At 37.3% G+C, this 19937-nt stretch overlaps 1 protein-coding gene across 2 annotated transcripts in view; it reads left to right on the plus strand.

Moving 5' to 3' along the window:
* Sh3gl2 (SH3 domain containing GRB2 like 2, endophilin A1) overlaps window positions 1-16618 on the plus strand; it is a 196036-nt gene extending 179418 nt beyond the window's left edge. For both annotated transcript variants that reach the window (XM_063251652.1, XM_063251657.1), the window contains exons 4-9: window positions 6451-6594; window positions 7436-7569; window positions 9508-9666; window positions 10802-10905; window positions 13587-13717; window positions 15070-16618. In XM_063251652.1, coding sequence (XP_063107722.1) covers window positions 6451-6594; window positions 7436-7569; window positions 9508-9666; window positions 10802-10905; window positions 13587-13717; window positions 15070-15269 — 872 coding nt within the window. In that variant the 3' untranslated portion in view covers window positions 15270-16618. The remainder of the gene's footprint in view (window positions 1-6450; window positions 6595-7435; window positions 7570-9507; window positions 9667-10801; window positions 10906-13586; window positions 13718-15069) is intronic.
* Window positions 16619-19937: the final 3319 nt, after the last annotated feature.

Below are 19937 nucleotides of genomic sequence, written 5' to 3' on the forward strand. Positions count from 1 at the left end.
TGCAAACAGCACAGTTTATTTCTCTATTTAACAACAATAAACATCTAGATGTTTCTGTTCTCCAGCTATTTTGAATAGCACATTTTTGTAAGTATGTTATTATGTATATATTACTATTGGATATATACCTAGAAGTGGAATTACAGGGTCATTAGTATATGGCTGTTCAGTCAGTATTGTAAAGTTACTGTCCAGAATGTTCTACCAGTTAGTTCTTGCACCTGCAGTGTTTGAGAGTTCTGTGACTCTTCATCCTGTGAACATTTGCTGGGTCTGTTTCATGTAGTGTCCTCACATTCTCCAGATTCTTAAAGTGAGCATTTCCGACTTTCTTGCTTTGTAGTTACTCTTCCAGAAAGCCCAGCTCGTGTGCCACTTATTTTATTAGCCTTCCTGTTTTAGATGGAATTGTTGGCCTCTTCTCTGTGATGTAAACACATTATAGGTCAGCCAGAATATGAACCACATTCTGCCTTACATCATCAGGTGTGGATCTCTTTCACTTCCCTGTAAATTATTACATCTTTTAATGTAGAGGCAGAGCTTATTTCTTGCTTAGTTCTGTTCAGAAAATGCTTGTGTACACCTATGACTTAAAGTGTTTTACCTACTTTACCTTTCAGTAGGTGCACTGTTTCCATCTTAATATTTTGATCTTTGATACATTTTTATTTTCATTCGGTACGTTGAGCAAGATACAGATGAAGTTCCAACCTTCTGCAAATAGCCAATTTTCCCTACACTATTTGTTGAATAGGCCGTATTATTTCAATGAATGTTTTTGGGCCCATTGTCAAATATCAAATAGCTGAATGTGTGTGGGATGTTCCAGTGTCCTGTATTTGTCTCACTGATTAACATGTCTGTTTTTGTGCCAGTAGCATGCCTCAAAAATCAAATTTTGCTGTCTTCTCATTCTTCTACATATTTCTGTTGTATCATGTTTCAAATATGTTTATGCCATCATTTTTATTCAGTATTTTAATTTGTATGTTTTTTTAAAGTGTGTAGAAACCTGAAACATGGAAAATGAAACCATTGTATTTTCTTTCTTATATACCTTTTTGTTTTCCTGGCATTGTTCTTTATCTTTGTTATGATTTGGAACAGTGGTGGTAAACCCATGGTATACATGGCACAGCAGGCTATTCATTATCACTGAAAACTCTAAAAGGTTTGTCATCATTTGTTTAGAAAATGTTCCCCCAAAGTCTCATGCTTTCATAGATATGGCTCTTTGAGTTTGACTGAATTATGGGGTGCTGTAGCTGACTTGCTGAGACATTAAGAAGTTAGGTCTACTTAGAGGTAGGTCATTGGGAAGCATGATATGGAAGACTGTACTGTACCTACCTTCCTGGCTCCTCCTCTCTCTGTCTGCATCCTGGCTGCCATGCTGCAAGCCATTTTCCTCCACATAGGACCTTCCATCTTGCTGTTTCAGTGTTTCAACCTGCCAATCATGACTGAAACCTCTGAAACCGTGAGCCAAAGTAAACCATCCTTCCTTTAGGTTGCAATATCAACTATTTTACCCCAGTGACAATTATTTTGTCCGAGTTACAAGAAAGTGACAAAAACAATCTTAATTGTTGTTTTCTTATTTGTGTATATGTGTACCTTTCATTAATTCTTTCAGCTACCCTCTACCACATACATGAATTTCTTATTAACATATATAAACATTTCAAGTGTTTATCAGAGAGCTGCCTGATGCAGCACTCTGGATCAGCTGTTTCCTGAAATTATTTTCTCAGATGCAGCTCTGGAACATAATTTAATAACAAGAGGTAGGTTAGGGAGGTGATTCCTTAAAACCCTGTGAGGGAGATAGAGAAAAAGAGGTCAATAAGAGGTACATTATAAAGTGGTGTACAGAGGTGGGGCCAAGATCCCACTTGGGGAGCATTACTTTGGCATTGTCCTGTTGAGGCATAGTATACAGCTCCCTGGGAGCTTACGTCTCACAGAGCTGTGTGCTCTGCGAGATTATGGGTAGTGTCAGCTGTGTTTATCCTTGATGCCCCCGCACAAGGACTGTCTTGATATCTACTTTTGCTTTCATATTAGGAATTCTCTTTGCTGTTTCCTTGCCTTAGATCCCTATTTTATAGATTTCATGTCTATCACTTTTTTGATTTGTACTTGTATTTTTGAAGAATTCCTCTTGAATTATCTTGTGGAAAAAAGAAGACTTAAAAGCTCTCCTGTGTGTTTTTCCTTTCTGAAGAGTTTTAGGAACTTTCTTTGTTTTGAGGGTTCTGAAATTTTATTGGTCATCCTCAGAGAGGAGCATTGTGCTAGACATTCAGTGGACATTTTTATCTTATAAACATTGTCCATTAGTTCTGCAGTCTTTTCTTGAATTTGTAAAATGTTTTATTTCCCTTCTATTTCTGCACCCTTGCTATCTGGAAATTTAATTATTTAGCTACTAGATCTCCTGGACTAATTATGATTTTGTACTTTCTTTTCTATTTATTTATTTATATGTTTGTCTATAAATTTTTTCTTCTCTTTTGAAAGATTGGCCCTTATATCATGTCTACTTTTGTTGATTTTTAAAATTTATATTTTATTTGAATTTAAAGTTTCTAAGTTTTTTCTGTTTGTTTTGTCAATAAAATATCTTAGATACTTGATAATATTACAAGATTGTTATTTTCTCATCCTAAAAGTTTTGTTTTTCTGGTGATAGTGGCTGTCCCATTTAGATATAAGACAGTGAAGCTGTTTGTAGATAGATGGGGCTTCCTTCTAGGACGATCAACTTGGAGTTATAGCACTGAATGCTTCCAACTATGAACATCTCTGCATCTTTTCTCTCACAACAATTGAATTTCTCAGACAACTGCTTCCCAGTTCTCTGCCCAGAGGTTACAAATCTGGCTGCAAGTTCTTTGGGAGACAAATGGTTAGCATAGATTGGTAGGTCAGCTTAGCAATACTATAATGAAATACTTGACACATGTTACTTGTGAAGTAAAGAGAGATTTATTTAGCTAAAACTTTTGGATTCTCAGGCTGCAACATTGAGTGGCCCCCACTAGTTTGTCCTCTGTTGAGGGAGTGAATGGAGCTAATCATAGTAGGAGCATATGTAGGAGCAAATGGCTGGTTCTCGAACTAGAGCAAAGAGAGATGCAGACATACACACCAAGCACTACAGTTACCTTGGAGGGCACACCCCCAGCGACCTAAGGATCTCCTACAGGCTCCAGCTCCCAAAGGTTCTGTCATCTCACAGTCATGCCAACCTGGGTCCAACTACTCAATATATGAACCCTTCAGAGACACTGCCTGCATTGTAGTTATATCAACGGATGAGTGATCACCTCACAAGATGTACAGTGACTGTAATGGAGTCCTGACATCAGCAGGATCTGGGTTCAGTCCCCACTCCACTCCCAAGTATCCCATTTAGTTGTTACTTTTCAACCAAAGGAAAAAAATTCTAGTTCTTATGCCCTGTTATGCTTCAGGAGGCTTTCAGCCACCTGAGCCAAAGCATGTGAGCAGTCTGTCTGCATACCACTGTTATTCATTGTGTTTTCCAAGATAACTACTCTTGCTTCATGCCTTTAGTGGAAATATCGGACATATCCTATGTGCATAGCTTTATGCTGGTCCTCACTAGGAGAAATGGATCAACCCACCAGGGTCCTGCTCTCATGGACCAAGGAAAGATTGTTACTGGGAGGCTGTTTCTTCAGTAAACCAATTGAACTAGGGTAGTGATGATGGGAAAGTAAAGATGAAGCATATTCAGAGATTTTAACAGTATATATAGTGAAATATCTATTGATCTATCTATATAGAACTCTATACATAGATCAATATATCTATATATATCTATATCTATATCTATCTATCTATATATATATATATATATATATATTGTGTGGAGAAAAATATGGTTTGAAGAAGAGGAATCAGATCCTTACAGAAGAGAAAAGATTTAAATCTCCATGGTCACATACAATTTGATAAAACAATTCAGGCTGAGAGTATACTATAGGAATTTGAATGCCTTATATTTGTATTTTCTAGCCCACTCTGTTTCTTAAAGTACGTCTTTAGAAAATCATTCTTAAACAGTTGTCATAATATTTACAGACAAAGTAATTTAGAGAACTAATGATATTTTTCCCGAACAAAGAAGTTTCACTAACCCAGGCTTCTTAATAAAAATATGATGAATTTGTGGTAAATATCAGACTCTTCAAATATGTGAGTCAATAGTTTGTTTAAATTATTTGAATAAATATATAAACTAATAGAATATGACTTTCTTCATAAAGATTTATAATGTATCTAAAATGTTTTTAAATGCTTTATAGAGGAATAGTTCTTTTATATGAATGACATTTAAAATGAAGAATTTGAAAGTCAGCTATAGCATATTATTGTTTAAGACTGCTTACAAAGTCAGGGGTTAGTTAAGTGACGTAAGTGCCTGCTCGGCAAACGTGAAATCATGAGTTCAGTCCCCGGTACCCCCCCCACAAAAAAAAAAGATTGCTTACAAAAGACCATTCTTAACAGATCAAAGATATAAGTACAAACTGATAGCCAGATTTCATGGAAAGAATATATTTTTAAGATGTAAAATATTGTCCAAACAACATTTGAACAATATTTGAAGGGTTAACCATTATGTGTGGTTTCATTAGTTTTCTTTTTTCTCCATTTACTTTTTCCCCCTTCCTATCCTGTCCTGCTGTCACTTCTGATTATCTGATGTTTGCTTATTTATATGTGCTATTTTTACTTTTCCCTTGGCATCTTGTGCATAATAGCTATGATACTATGATTTGTAACTCTTGCCTCTGTCTGTCTGACTCCTCACTACGCTGTGAGCACTGAGGACAGGCTCTGTGTGTTTCTTGGATCTTGAATACAGCTAAGTGAAGAAAAAGTTTTGCAGTTAAACTCTAATAACTGTCTCCTCAAAATTGTGTGAGTATAGTAAGGTGGGGCATGACTCCTAAAATCACAGAACCCTGGGAGTCTGAGACAGGACTGCAAGTTCAAAGCCAGCCTGGATAACTTAGTGAGACGTCTCAAAATTGAAAAACAAATGAGTGAGTGAATGAATAAGAGTAATGTACGTGGGCTTAGTGCATCCCTGGGGTTTAGTCTTCAGTACCACAAGAGAGAAAACCAAAGGATGATTATGAGAAACCTTTTTAATTTTTAAATACTTTTCTTTGAAAAATGAAGAAAAAAAAGTGAATTTTATGTTTCCCAGCTGGTACATATCATATGGTCCTAAGCTGGATGATACTTCTGTCCAGGAACCCTTTTAGGGTCCTATCTCCACAGGCTGGACAGTGTGCCATTTCTGTGAATCTGTAGTCTTGCCCCATGGCACTTAGTATTTAGACTTTATTCTAGTTGCTTTTAAAATAGACTTTACCCAAAATTCCTTATAAACTTTGTAAAACCAGGGGCCCAAATTGTCTTATTTTAAATTATTTCAGGTGAGCTTGGGGGCTCTCTCTCCTGATACTCTTATCTCCAGTCCAAGTTTTTAAGGCCCAAAGTTTAAATAAAAGTGTATTTGAACTATATATTCAAGATCAAATTACAGCCAATGAATGCTAAAACTACCTTTAGCTGTGATTCTATTGAGGGGTGGTTCATCATGCACATGGAATCATGGGCACAGCCTGGATTAATTATAGTCCAAACTCAAATAATGAACCGGAGGAACCCAGATATCCAGCTCAATTAAGTGATAGGCCTTAACAACTTATTATTAAAGTACTTTCTTCCACTAAACTGTAACGATTTTGTGGCATCTTCAAAAAAAGCAAAAAAGAAATTGAAATGCTACTTTTGGGACACAAAACTTAAGTTTCAAATGCAGGTATGTCCAAGAAGAAGAATTAAATCTTTGTAATGAAATCAGCATTTTTGTTCTTCATGGGTCTATTTATGGTCATAATTTTAGTTGAAAGACAACTTTGAAAATAGTTCTATTTTATATGTGGTGTAAGTAGTACATGGCAGGAACACTGCAAATTTACTATTGATTCCTTACTTAAAGCCATTGATTCCTAGAATGGGGATATAAAGTTAGAATAAAACTTAGAGGTCATCACATAATTTATGAGTTTACCTGATGGTCTCTTAGAGGCACCCAGTACCACAGAGTCACTGCTGAGGCCACAATTAATAGAGCGTAGGAAAGGGAAAATGGATATGGTACCTAATCTTGCCTCATTGAGACAATGTTTCTTTCGGTTCCTCTTATGATTTTAAGAAAAAGCAGCATTTAGGGTGATAAGTATGCCAGTGTCCACAAACTACAAAATTAGGCGACTAAGGAAAGTGAATGCGTGATTTTCTGTAGTTGAACAGGTTTGAAGTCAGGATCTCCAGCCAACCCTACTTCCGCTGTATCAAAATGCCTACTTTGAGAGCCTGATGTTTATTTGCTTTCAGCCTCCAGAGCTAAGCTCAGCATGATCAACACCATGTCAAAAATCCGTGGCCAGGAGAAGGGACCCGGCTACCCACAGGCAGAGGCATTGCTTGCAGAGGCCATGCTGAAATTCGGAAGGGAACTTGGAGAGGAATGCAATTTTGGTAACAAGTGCTTTCTAACGTTATAATTTGTTTGGTTATCCGTTGGGATCGTAGTGCTGGGAAGAAACCCTGTAGAAGGCTAGTGAAATTATTCTGTATTTAAATCCTGATTTTAGATCTTACACATTTGGGCCCAATACTTGTTTTTAAAATTGCTTCATTATTTTTAAGGTGATTTATCTTAGGTTTTTTTTCCTTTTCCCTGATGAACTCCCAGCCCTTATGCCAGCTTTGGCTGATACCCCAGATTCCCCTGCACCTTCTGTTGGATGTGTTGGCAGGAAATGGGTGTGAGGCAGAATGAGCAGTCACTGTTACAGCAGCCTGCTACATTTTCTCATAGACCTTTGCTGATCCATTTATGCTCCCTAATGCCATGCTGCAGGTGAGACATGCTTTACTCCTTTACTCCCAGGCCTCTGACATTGTTACAACACTAAACATCTTTTATCTTCATTCTCTCATGAAAATGATTATCCTCCTTGATTGAACCTTGGTCTTTATTCCTAGGATTTGGTCCTGCTAAACACAGTGGCCTGAAACTGGTCCTATATTAATGTGAGCTTGTTTTTATAAGAGAGGGCAGAGAGCGTATCAAATTATTTTTAAAAGAAACAGAAAACATTACATTGATAATAAGGACATTCCTTCTTGGAGGGGCATTGAGTTTGGTTCCCAGAATGAGCTGTTTAACTGTTCTTGGGGGTGTTGTGTATTTCCTCTTGTCTGTGTTGTCTTCAGCATCTGAATGTAACCGCTGTGTTTCCATCTGCGGAGGCCTTTTTGTTGTAAATGTATCCAGTCTGTTCTTTAAGGTGAGAGCTTCATTCTCTCCCTCTAGGTCCAGCACTTGGTGAGGTAGGGGAGGCCATGAGAGAGCTTTCAGAGGTGAAAGACTCACTGGATATGGAAGTGAAGCAGAACTTCATTGATCCCCTTCAGAATCTTCATGACAAAGATCTGAGAGAAATTCAGGTATGTCAAGGACTCTGCAAAGTGAGTAGCTAAAATTGTATAGTTACAGAGGCTCACTTTCCTCAGAAAGCTTTTTATTTTTTTTATGTATTTATTTATTTATTTATTTATTTATTTTAATTCAGTGCTTATGTTGATAACACTGGGCACATTCAAAACAGCCTTGCAAGGACCAGGGATTTATCTAAGTGGGACAGTTCCTACTCGGCAAGCATGAGATCCTGAGTTCGATTGCTGGTACCAAAACAAAACAATACAACAATGGCAACAACAACAAAACAGCCTTGCAAAGACTAAGACAAACGACAAATTGAGTATTCCACAGCCCACTGTTTTGTTTTGTCTTTCATAGTGTTACATAGATATTAAATTGTTTCCTCACATAGGTAATGTCCTTCACATGCAGATGGACAATTTTATTCATTAGAATTATGTACTGAGCTGATGTGAAACAAAAAATGCATCATACTAGTTGGTAGCTTAAATAAATAGTTTTTACATCCCTCTTTTTTTTGTCTTTTTCCTTTTTATCGGTACCAGGGATCGAACTCATGACTGCCTGCTTGCAAGGCAGGCACTTATGCCACTGAGCTAAATCCCCAGCCCCAGTTTTTACATCACTCTTAAATGTGTATTTTCATAATTATTGCAGTTGAAGAAGACTAGCCAATGAGCCTCTGTAAAACACAGAAGAATTAAGCTCTTTATAATAAATGAAGTTTAACTGACTTTGTCTCTCACTGGATTATAATATTTGCTCATTCATTTATTCAACAAAAGTTTGTTGAGCTTGTCTGAAACTTCATTTCGTCAGCTGATAAATGCCCTGACATACTTGAACTCAGGTTCTTGTCAGTCTAGCTAAAATATCATTCAGTAAGTGGGAGACTCACCCTAAATCTAAAATATAACTCTTACCAGTGCCCCACCCTAAAGCTGGCTGTACATTCAAATGTTTTAAGTGTTCCTTCCAAACGAAGAAACATCCAGTTTGGATGAGGGTATGGATTAGAGGCAAGGGATGCAGAGGCAGAGAATGTCCAGGTTGTTTACCCTCTTTCCTGTTGGTTCTTTCTGACTCCCAACTGTTTTCATCTCCTTCCCTTTCACTGCATATAACCAGCAACAAGGGAAAATCAGCTTTCGCTCCCACCCGTTAGTAGTGGAAGACCACAGCTCTCAGGAAAAAAGTACTCTTTTACTTCTGGAAACTATTTTCCTATCTGGCACAGAGATGATGGGCAGAGGTTGGAGACCCTTCTTGGGGGTGCTACAGTGGGGACCTTAGGCAAAGTACTTTCTGAGGTCTGCCCCAGGCATGGAGGTTTTACGGTAGAGTTGTCTCACCTGTCAGATGGAAAGTGGAAACTATCAGTGGTTCCCCGAAAGCTGTGCCAGTCAACTAGATACAAATTTTGAAGAGTTGGCCCTGGATATTTTGATTCAGATGATTAGGAATTCATATTCTTAATACAAAACTTAAGTGATTCTTATGGACTGGATGATTCAAAAAACAAGAATGTGATCCCTTTTCCCTTTATTTCAGGAAAAGCATTGTTCCTTCCTGAAGATTCAAATGCAGAGACTCCATAATTGTGTACTTTCAATGTGTTTAGGTTATACACCCACATTCCCTTATTATCATTGGGAGGAGAAGATGTAGTCCAACTTGGCTTTGCCCTGTGAGGCAAAAAATAAAGGCCATTGATATTTCCCATAATTTCTTAATCATGCTTAATTGTTCTTAAAGATGTTTGTGCACATTTAGTCTTTAGAAGTTTTTGCCCCACCAATGTACATTTCTTCATTTCTCTGATGATCTGCTGTTTTAAAACATACCCTGTCTTATTCCAGAGGCTAATAGCATGATGGAGAAGTGAACTGCAAAGACTTTTTCCCTAAGGTCTTTGCAGCATATTCTGTCCTTGACTTTTTCAGCATCATCTAAAGAAGTTGGAAGGTCGACGCCTGGACTTTGATTACAAGAAGAAACGACAAGGCAAGATTCCAGATGAGGAGCTTCGTCAAGCTCTGGAGAAATTTGATGAGTCTAAAGAAATAGCTGAGTCCAGCATGTTTAATCTCTTGGAGATGGATGTAAGTGACTCTTCTGTGGTTTTAAAATTTAATTTTATTAGGGAGCACAATAAGGTGTTAAAAATACATCATTAAAATGTTAATATCTGGTTATACTCTGCTAGCAACATATAGATAGTAATTTCTTTTCAATAATTTTAAATTAAAGTAGATTGAGAAATAGGAAAGGGTTTTCTTCATCCTTGTAATTTGAGTCAATAGATTTTTGTCTGCTAATGAATGGTGATATATTACCAGTAGTATAGAAACAAAGAATATTTGAGATGGTCCATATATATAAAATCATTACTTATTAGAAGCAGTCTGTGGAAATATAGATAAGATAGACTTTAAATTATAATTGAATATCAACCAAATACATTTAGAATTGAGTGTCCAGCAGACTAAAATGTTTTGTATTTGGAAGTAAAGTTGACATTTTCTTTGAAAAAGCAATTTTTAGTAAGATTGATGATTATAGCATAGGGAATATATTTGGAGCTTATATATGACAGTTTAAAAGCTGTATCTGTATTTTCATTATTAATTAGTATTAATGGCTTTAGTCTTTACATTCTGTTGAGTTATTTTAACCTCAAAATCATGAGGACAATCTCTGCATTCTTGTTCCACTCACATACTAAAACTTGTTAAACCAGATTTCCTATCTTTGTTCATCTGTACCTCCAACTCCTATTGGTTGCTGGTCAACTTCCACTGAGATAGTGACAGATGTTTTATGTACTCAGTACGTATACTGAGAAAAATCATTAAGACATGGACATAAATACAGATATAGGTATATAAATGTATGCATATGGGAGAAAAAATGTATTAGGTAAATCAGCTCAGGCAAGCATGAAGACTCAGAAGTCTCACAGTGTATTTCCTGAAAGCTGGAGAACACAGTGTGTCATGTTGTAGTGCAAGTTTGAAGGCCTGAGAAGCAGTAAAGAGATAACTCTGTGTCACAGGCCAGAGGCCTAAGGACTTGGCAGAGGTGAGAAGCCCTTGGTGCAAGTCCTGGAGTGTAAGTCTGAACACTGGAGAACCTGGAACTCTGATGTCCAAGGGCAGGAGATGATGAATGTATGGGCAGTACTGTTTAAGGGTGTTAACCTGGTAACTGAGGCATGATTTTTCCATCCATCTGCAGATTGAACAAGTGAGCCAGCTCTCCGCACTTGTGCAAGCCCAGTTGGAGTATCACAAACAGGCAGTTCAGATTCTGCAGCAAGTCACTGTCAGGCTGGAGGAAAGGTAGGCTATAGAGCCCTGCATTTGCATTTTTCCCTATAAAATGATGTATAAAGAAATGGGAATAATACATTTGGAGAAAGTATTCTGCCTGAATTTTTGCTGATCCTGTATAAACACCTTACGGGTTTTTGTTTGTTGTTTTGTTTGCCTCATGTTTCATTTTACTTTGTTCTCTTGAATCTAGCTTTGTGTTTATGAGAGACTGCTGGATTATGTGTTGGCTGCCACAGTAGGGATACCAAGATGTTGCTAATTATGGTGATGTATGCAATTTGTTGAAAAGCTATTCTGCATGGAGTTTGGATGCATATAATCAGTCTAAAACCAGCTATGTAGACTAAGTGTTCTTAAGTGTTCTTAACCTCAACTAGCAAATGAAAAAACTGAAACTCAGAGAGGGTCTCATATATTTGTGCATCTGTGGCTCACGATTAAGTACAAACTATTTAAAACTCTGAAAAACAACTTTCCACAGTTTGTGTTTCTGTGAATGGTAAAAGTCATCTGCTATGAGAAAGAGCCATTTTCATATGCCTGGTCTGCCTCCTTAGATGTATCCTGCAGCAAGCCACAGTAACATTCTGTGAGAGTGGGGCTCTAAAAGCTCAGCTACATGTAGCCACCCGGAATTGTGGTGCAGATGTTCTTTGAACAACTTATATTCGGGTTGCACTCTGAGCATAACACAAGCATTTAGTAAGCCTAATATATGGAATAAAATAGGTTATAGCAATACAATACTCTGTAGATTAGCCACCAATTATACTTGTATATTATACGTGGCTGGCTGACTTTTGGCTTAGTGACATTGCCCAGCACTGTGAGAGTGAGTGTGTTGGGATCACATATTTCAAGAGGTTGCAAGTGGCGAATTTATCTTTCTTACTTCTCCTCTCTTCTTTCCTCTCTTTCTCCTTCCTTCCTCCCTTCCTCCCTCTTTTGTACTCTCTCTTGTTCTTTTGTACTAAGAATTAAAGATAGGGCCCTCTGAACAGCTTCGTGCCCAGCCTGATGTTAGATTTTATTTCCAGAAGGGTCTCACTAAATTTCCCAGGCTGGGCTCAGAATTGTGGTCTTCGTACCTCAGCCTCCCACAGTGCTGGGAGTTCAGACATAAGCCACCATACATGGCTTGGGCTGCATGTTGTTCATCCAAGAAAAGATTAAAAAACTCACTGATGATGAGTATACCCTTGCACTTTATAAATTTAAAAAATACTGAGCCATACTATCATGAGGGGCTCTCTATATGTGTTGTCTAGACAGATAAAGCAGAATGATTGTGCTAAACATAAATGCTTACTATGATCACCCAGCAGCGTTTTTTCTTAGGTCACAGCTAGGTGAGACGTTCAGAGCTGATATTATGGCTAAATGCACAGTGAAGACTCCCAATTGTATTGTGCTGGAATATTAGAAAAGTTAGTTGTTTCCAGCTGGTCAGCCTCAGTCTCTCCTCAGCCTTGTTTGGTGCTTTGATTGTATAATTTTTTTTGGTGTGCCCTTGTAGAAATGTACGTAACACTCAAACCTCTAGAATGATTAAAAACCATACCTTCAAAACACTAAAGCATACAGTAATACTTCAGTTCACAAACACTTTTGTTTGCAAACAACTTGGTTTGCAAACAAAAATATTCAGTAAAATTTTGTTTCCATTTGAAAACTCAATACCAGTTAACAAACACAACCATGGCTATCTTCCCCACACAACATAAATGGAACCATTTTCCCCAGAATCATAAAATGAGCTTGTAAACTGTATGTGCCTTTGAGACATCTGTTAAGCATAACGAAGGCCACTTTCCTTTTTCCCCCCTTTTTTTCATTTGTGAAATGCACTCAAAGTCAGTACCATTCTACAATCAGCATACCCTTACCCTCCAACCATTGCAGATTTCTGGTGTTCAAGAAATATAATAATTTTTTTTGTACTTTTCTTTATAAACACCAGAAGCTCAGAAAAATATTTATTGGTGTGTGCTATGCATTTGGTGGTCATGCCTGTCCATTTTCATCTTCTCCAAATCTTTTTCTTCTCCTTATATTTCAAACTGCTAACTAAGTGTACAGTGTCTCTTCCATCCCTTTTTCCAAATTATCTACATGGAATCCTTCACTTCCACATTTTCCCTAGAATTAATTCTTCCATATGTTTTATCTCTTTCTATAAACTTTTTCCAACTTCCTCCTGAAGAAGAGGGTTCCTCCCTATCCTCACTCCCATCCTGAATTCCTGTAGCACTTTGCAGATATCTCTATCAGCACTTACTGTAAATGTATGATAATCAGTCATTAAACTCTGTCTCCTCTACAGACTATAAACTGCTTGATGGCAATAACTCCATCTTAATTTCCTTTGTGTTCCTGGCATAAAATGGTACATATTTGTACAAATTACTCTGAGTAAAGGAGGATGGAAGTGAGGGATTAGAAATAAGAATGAAGACAGTGAAGATAAGACCAAGAAAAAAAACACACACACACACACACACACACACACACACACACACACACACACACACACACACATATATATGGAAACTCAGGGTCCTTTATCACATTTTCCACACTGTGTTATGTTACATTAGTGAGGGACCTATGCATTTCCTGAGTTTTATTGTTTTCTTTTTACTTCTTAGTTGGTTACATAATCTCCCTTTCTTTCTTTTTTGATGCAGAATAAGACAGGCTTCATCACAGCCTAGAAGGGAATATCAGCCTAAACCAAGAATGAGCCTGGAGTTTCCCACTGGAGACAGCACTCAGCCCAATGGGGGTCTCTCCCACACTGGCACACCCAAACCTGCAGGTGAGGAACCGAGACTGCATATCCCTTTACCTGAGCCTGGGCACCTCTGTTGACATTTCTCAGGAAACTCTGGGGGCATTCCAGTCTAGTCGCTTAAGAAATATATAGTAACACAGTTTTATGGGTTGATTTGTCAGGCAGAAACTCTGGAGTCCTTTTTCCTTTTCTCATTGACCTTTGCCCTTCTGCATCCCTTCATTTCTCAGTAAAACATTTTTTGTATGAACCTTTTTCTCTCTCAGTCATAAATACACACTGGTTTCCTAGCTAACACATTTGCTTTGACCTTGTTTTGTGGTCATAAATCATCTTAACTCCTCAGATAGTCTTTCTTTTTCTTCCTGTGAATCAGCATACATGAGAAAGAATGCTCTCTGTGCAATGTGTGCCCACCCACATCCGAAGCCACTCCTAGGCAGGAGAGCTGGGAATGTGTAGAGCTGGTTTTTTGAGCTGTAGAAACATATGGTTGAATATGTTTTGAAGCTTAGCACCTTCTAAATTTCCTTTCCTGCTCCCACTACTCACTAATTCATGGTTCTGTGGTAGTAAGGTTGACACAATGAAAGCTAAATTTTGTTTTCCTTAGGAAAATTGAGACACATCCCATAATCCCTTCTTCTGCTCCTTTACAGAGATCACATAAAAGCCTTGCTTGAGATATTTCCAATTCTTAACGCTTGGTTGGTTAAATAAGCGGGAACTATTTAATTCTGGATGTGGATTTTAAAAATATGCAGTTTTATCCTATTGTCCTTGTATCCCAGCTGGTAAATGTTCTGCAATAGAAAACATTTTATTAGATTGTCTCAGGAGACTATGACGGAAAAGGTGAGATCTGAGCAGTTAGGTAGAGCTCAGTGTCCTTTGCACTCACCTCTGTGCCTGGCTCCCAGTGTGTTGTGTAATCAGAGCTGTGGGTTTGAAGCTGGCTGGTTACCAGGACTAGCCATATACAGTCTGACCATGCTGTGTTATCGACCTGAATCTCATCATAAATGCCTTAAATCTTTTGGTCGCTCATCACTAGGCACTATCAGGAAGACAAACCTTAACTAACTCTTTTGCAAATACAAGAATAAATGTGAGCTTTTTTCATACCGGAGATAAAACAGGAATATCTAACAACATCCAAAGATCTGAGGAAGCATCAGAAAACTTGTAGGGGGTGAAGATGTTCTTACAGTGGATGCTGGAATCTGCCAGCAAGAGGAAAATTTCAGGTGGAGAGGAGTACAAAGGAAGAAAGAAGGGGAGCGGCAAGCCAGCTGGTGGGGAGCAGGAGACAGCAGATGCTGTGTATTAAATACACCTTGTCCTTTTGTGTTCTTCTCTCCTGCTCTGACCTCCAGGTGCCCCCATGGATCAGCCCTGCTGCCGAGCTCTGTACGACTTTGAACCTGAAAATGAAGGGGAACTGGGTTTTAAAGAGGGTGATATCATCACACTTACTAACCAAATTGATGAGAACTGGTATGAGGGGATGCTTCATGGCCAGTCAGGCTTCTTCCCCATCAACTACGTAGAGATTCTGGTTGCCCTGCCCCATTAGGATGTTATGCTGGCTGGCTCACTCCTTTTGACCCAGATAGCTAAGTTTAACCACTGCTTTGGTAATGCTGCTTACAACACATCCTGGGTGCAGGCTGCAGTGGACCAAGTCGTCAAGCCCCACACTTGTCTTGGGTTGACTTGTGTACACCCACTGGAGTCGTGGTGAGGGATGGTATCTTCCGAGCCCAGTAGGCATGGCATGTGCTTTTTAAACATCATCTGAGGCTAGCCAGTGGTCACAGAACTGCTGTTTACATAGCTCTCAGGAGGCTGTGGTTTTTAGAATGTGACCATAAGCCACATCACAGAAAAACGGTCCTACTGAAGATATTGTCTGTCACCTATAGGCCATATCAAGATTTCAAGTTCTCCATTCACAGAGGAGAAAGTTCTTGCTCTCACATTATCCCTTCTCAAATATGTGAATCAGAATTGTCAAAGCCTCCCTCACCAGCAGATTTTTTTCTGGTCTAAGTGAACTTGTCTCTTGATGCCAGCAGTAGAAAAGTATTAATTGTGGATTGAAAGCATTCTTGAAAACCATCACCTTTGTTCACCCTACTTTGCCTATTTTTGAGACACAGCCAGTTTTCTTCCCTCTGTGTTAATAAAGCTAGAGATGATACTCTCATTTATTTCTAAATAAGACAGCAATCAGCATACTATGGAATAGGCTAGAGAGGAAATTCTCCATTGTGAGGAATTGGGAAGAGATCTTGTTTCTAAGCTTAAATTTCTGCTGTACAGAAGCTATGTATATATATAGGCTTTTCTGAAGGGAACAGGAAAAGGGAAACAACCATTTTCTCTTAAGTGTTATTTATAAATTACATTTCATGGATCTATTTGGTACAAAGAAACAAGAAGAAAACACCAGAAACATTTTCCCTAGTACTTCATAGACCAAGAAACAGTTAATGTCTTTCCTTTCTCTTTTACCTTGTGTTCCTTGAACATCATTTTGTGCATATTCTGCCCTCAATGAGGACCAAATAAAGATGATTTTTGTGCTTAGCAGTTTAAGATATGTGGCTGCAAATGCTCACCTTCCCAATTCAGTTGGTACTTTCATCTGTTATTTTGATCCCACCTTCATTTTGTGTGTACAGTGCTGTGTGTAAGCTTATCAGTGTTGGGTTTTTCTATGTCATGAAAGTCCAGTTAGGTATCCAGAGTTCTATTTATCTAGTTATACAGACTCTTCGAGAGGTTTAATGTGCTGCTTCCAATGTGCCACCTGCGGTAGTGGATTATGTGGAGTAAAAGGCAAATCTTACTGCTTAATGTATAAACTCACCATGGGAAGCATTGCTGTTTCCAATAAATATTGCCGAGGACAAAATCAAAGGCTCTGCTTCTTTACTTTGTGTCAGTTCTTTGGATTTGACAGTGGGTGGATTAAGGATTGTTTCAGTCTCTATTAGCTTTTGATGAAACCAAACCAGATGTGGATCCAGCCTCTCTGTGCCTTACAGCAAATAGGGAAAATAGCCAAGAACAAATCAGCCTGGATGCCAATAGCTTCTTGGAAGGAGAACAGTTTGGGAGAGGGAAATGAAGAGATGATTTCTCAGAGTTAAAGGAGGCATCATCAATAATGGTATCATCAAGAGAATATAATATTAGAAGGGGAGAATAAAATGCATGATGTTTATCTGTCTTTCCATTCATGCATGAAGATACATATTGTGAACCATAGCCTGATCAAAAGTTAGCATTTTTTTTTTCTTGATCTGTCTTGTATATTAGAGTTGAGTGGGTTGGGAAAAGTACACAAAATATATATTTTCCAAACTCCCAAGAGAATAAACATGATCTTTATATATTAGACGCCCTTTATTTCTTTTTGCCAGAAACACTAGTCCAGATTTTCTGAGCCAACATGAAGAGTTTAGTGTACAAAATCCTATATGTAAATTAATATATCATAAAACTATGTTTTTGCTAACTACACAAGTTTAGCACATTACAGATGATTTAAGTCATGTTTAAAAAATTAATATATTATGGCTGTAGAAAATTCAGAACAGTCTAAATTATTGAAATCCATAAGTGAATTTAATGGAATTACTGATATAAGATGCATATACAAAACTTGATTTATTTCTGTATACTAATTAAAATAATGCAGTTTTAAATAATATTATTTGAAAAATCATCAAAAAGTCAAACTCTTAGCCATAAATCTGGTAAGATTGTGCAAGATCTTTACAAAGAAATCAATGAAATGTGCTTGATAAAAAATACAGGCCTCCCCTCCTGGGTATTTTCCCAGAAAAACTGAAAAGGTCATGTCACAGTGATATATGTGCACCTATGTTATAGCAGCACAATTTGTAATAGCTAAATGTTGGAAACAACCAAAATGCCCATCAACCATAGAGTAGATGAAAAAGATGTGGTATTTTTATACAATGAAATACTACTCAGCTATAATAAAGGATGATCTTGAGACCTTTATATGTAAATGGAGGCAACTTGAGACAGTCCTTGTAAGTGTAATAAACAAATCTCACATTTGTAAATATCCCATTGTCTCTCTAGTGTAAAAAAAAACCTGAAAGAGTATCCAAAATACATAATAAATATTGTAAAAATAAAAGGGAAGGAAAGTGCTCTAAAGGATATAACTATATGGATGTTTAAGTGTGTAAGATAGATGACCATATTACTAAGTTTCCATTAGATCACTGAACAGAACGGTTTGCATTGTCAGCGTCTTGTCTACTTTTTATGCTTTGATTTTATAACATGAACAACTATTTCTAAAATGTGTACATATCTTACATATGTAAGATATGTTCTAAGAACTACTATTTCTACAATATGTTACTTATCAACTATAATTTCTTAGTGTTAATATTTTTCTTTGAAATTCTGCATTCTACCCATTTTTCTGTTTTGTCTTGTTTTTCTTTCTTTTTTCTTTAAATTAAAAATATAGCCCTTATGTATAGTCTTTTCCCCTTCTTTCTTTTCTCCTTGTCCCTAACCCTATCTTTTCTGTGGAGCACCTTCTTTCCCTTTCATTTTCACAATGTATGTGTATGTGTAAATATATACAAGATAACTATACTACTAATCTCTGTTCATCAAAAAGAAGAGTTGTGTTTTCATTGTCTGATTGATCATTTTTTTCATGCCTAAATGTTGTAATCTGAACAACTACTTTCAAGATAACAATGTGCAATATGTTAACTAGTGTTAATTTACTATTTTTGGAAATTCTGTATCATTTTTATTTTTTTTTTTTGTTTTGTTTTCAAAATAAAAAAATGCAGACCTTATTCAACAAGGACATATATGCTCTGCCTATGGCTTGGAAAGGCAGTCTGTAAGGGTTAGGTCTTAGATCTAAGATCTTGTCCTTAGATCTCTCTATTCAGAGACTGACTGCAGTTTCAGCCCAAATCTCAGGAAACCTTTTTTCTGCTTAAAAATTGATGAGTTTGGGTTTTAAGCCTAACCATAAAACATATGTGGAAAGGTAAAATGGTTTTTTTCTGAGAACAAAGGATTTATTTTATTTTATTTTTGGTACCAGGAATCAAACTCAAGACTTTGCCTTTGCCATGTAGGTGCTTGTGCCACTCAGCTATATTCCTGGCCCCAAAGGATTTATTCTTTATAGATAAAGATATAAAGTAATAAGTATGTATTGATTTATCAATAGAATAGATGATCTACAGAATCTCCAGTGAGTCCAGAAAGAGACATATACACATTACACTGTATTTGAACCAATAAAGCATCCCGTTATCTTTTATGCAATGTATTTGTATCAACCATACCTATTTAATGTTATTTCCATTATACCAAAGGGAGACTTTGTCCCTGCACAAATAAAAGTATCATTCTGAGTCGGTATCAGATGAAACAAAAGTGCTGTTACCATGGATTTCAGGATAAAAACATTATTGAAAGAAGTGTTTTGGAGATCACTACTAATACACTTATCATATTCACAACTGATTGAACCCCTTGTTTTTATTGAGACATAAATACCTTTTTACAAAATCTTATGGAAAAGATAGGCAACTTTGAGGACTGCCTCGAAGTTAAACTTACCTGGAAATGTGTTCTTCAAAGTAGGGTCACAGAACAAACTGAAGTGGAAATGGAAGTAGATCTGAATTCAACTGAAGAAGAATTGTAAACTCAATGGAGGAATTACCTGTTTTTCCAGTAGGTTTGAAAGGCCTTAAAGTGAAAACTCTGGGAAAATAGTTTTCCTCCCCATTTATCTTCACATAAAAAAGTAGAGAATGAGAATGACGTGACCTGAAATGAAAATTTCGCTGGCACTGGGTATACTAACTAACATACGTCCTGAAATGTATCTAGTCCTATTCCACATGCATTATTTAGGAAATTAGGATTATCTAAATGCTGTAAAATAGCTTCTAGTGTTCACATCATGTAGAGAGCTGTGCTTCTTGACCAGTGGAACAAGTCAACTTTGAAAATGAAAGGAGAGTAGCATTCGCTTCATTACCATGTGTTTGAAAAGCAGTGATATTCAAGAGTTTGGGGAAAGGCCAGAGAGTCCATAGTAAAAAACCTCCATCCGTGGTTCTTATGTACATCTGTTTGCAGCACGATTGCCTTTGTTAAGACTTGGAGCTAACAGGTTGGGAACGTGCCTAGAGCAGTGATGATGAACATG

This window comes from Cavia porcellus, unplaced genomic scaffold (genome assembly GCF_034190915.1).
Source record: "Cavia porcellus strain 051 isolate PalLab524CR breed Dunkin Hartley unplaced genomic scaffold, mCavPor4.1 scaffold_1, whole genome shotgun sequence".
Lineage (NCBI taxonomy): Eukaryota > Metazoa > Chordata > Mammalia > Rodentia > Caviidae > Cavia > Cavia porcellus.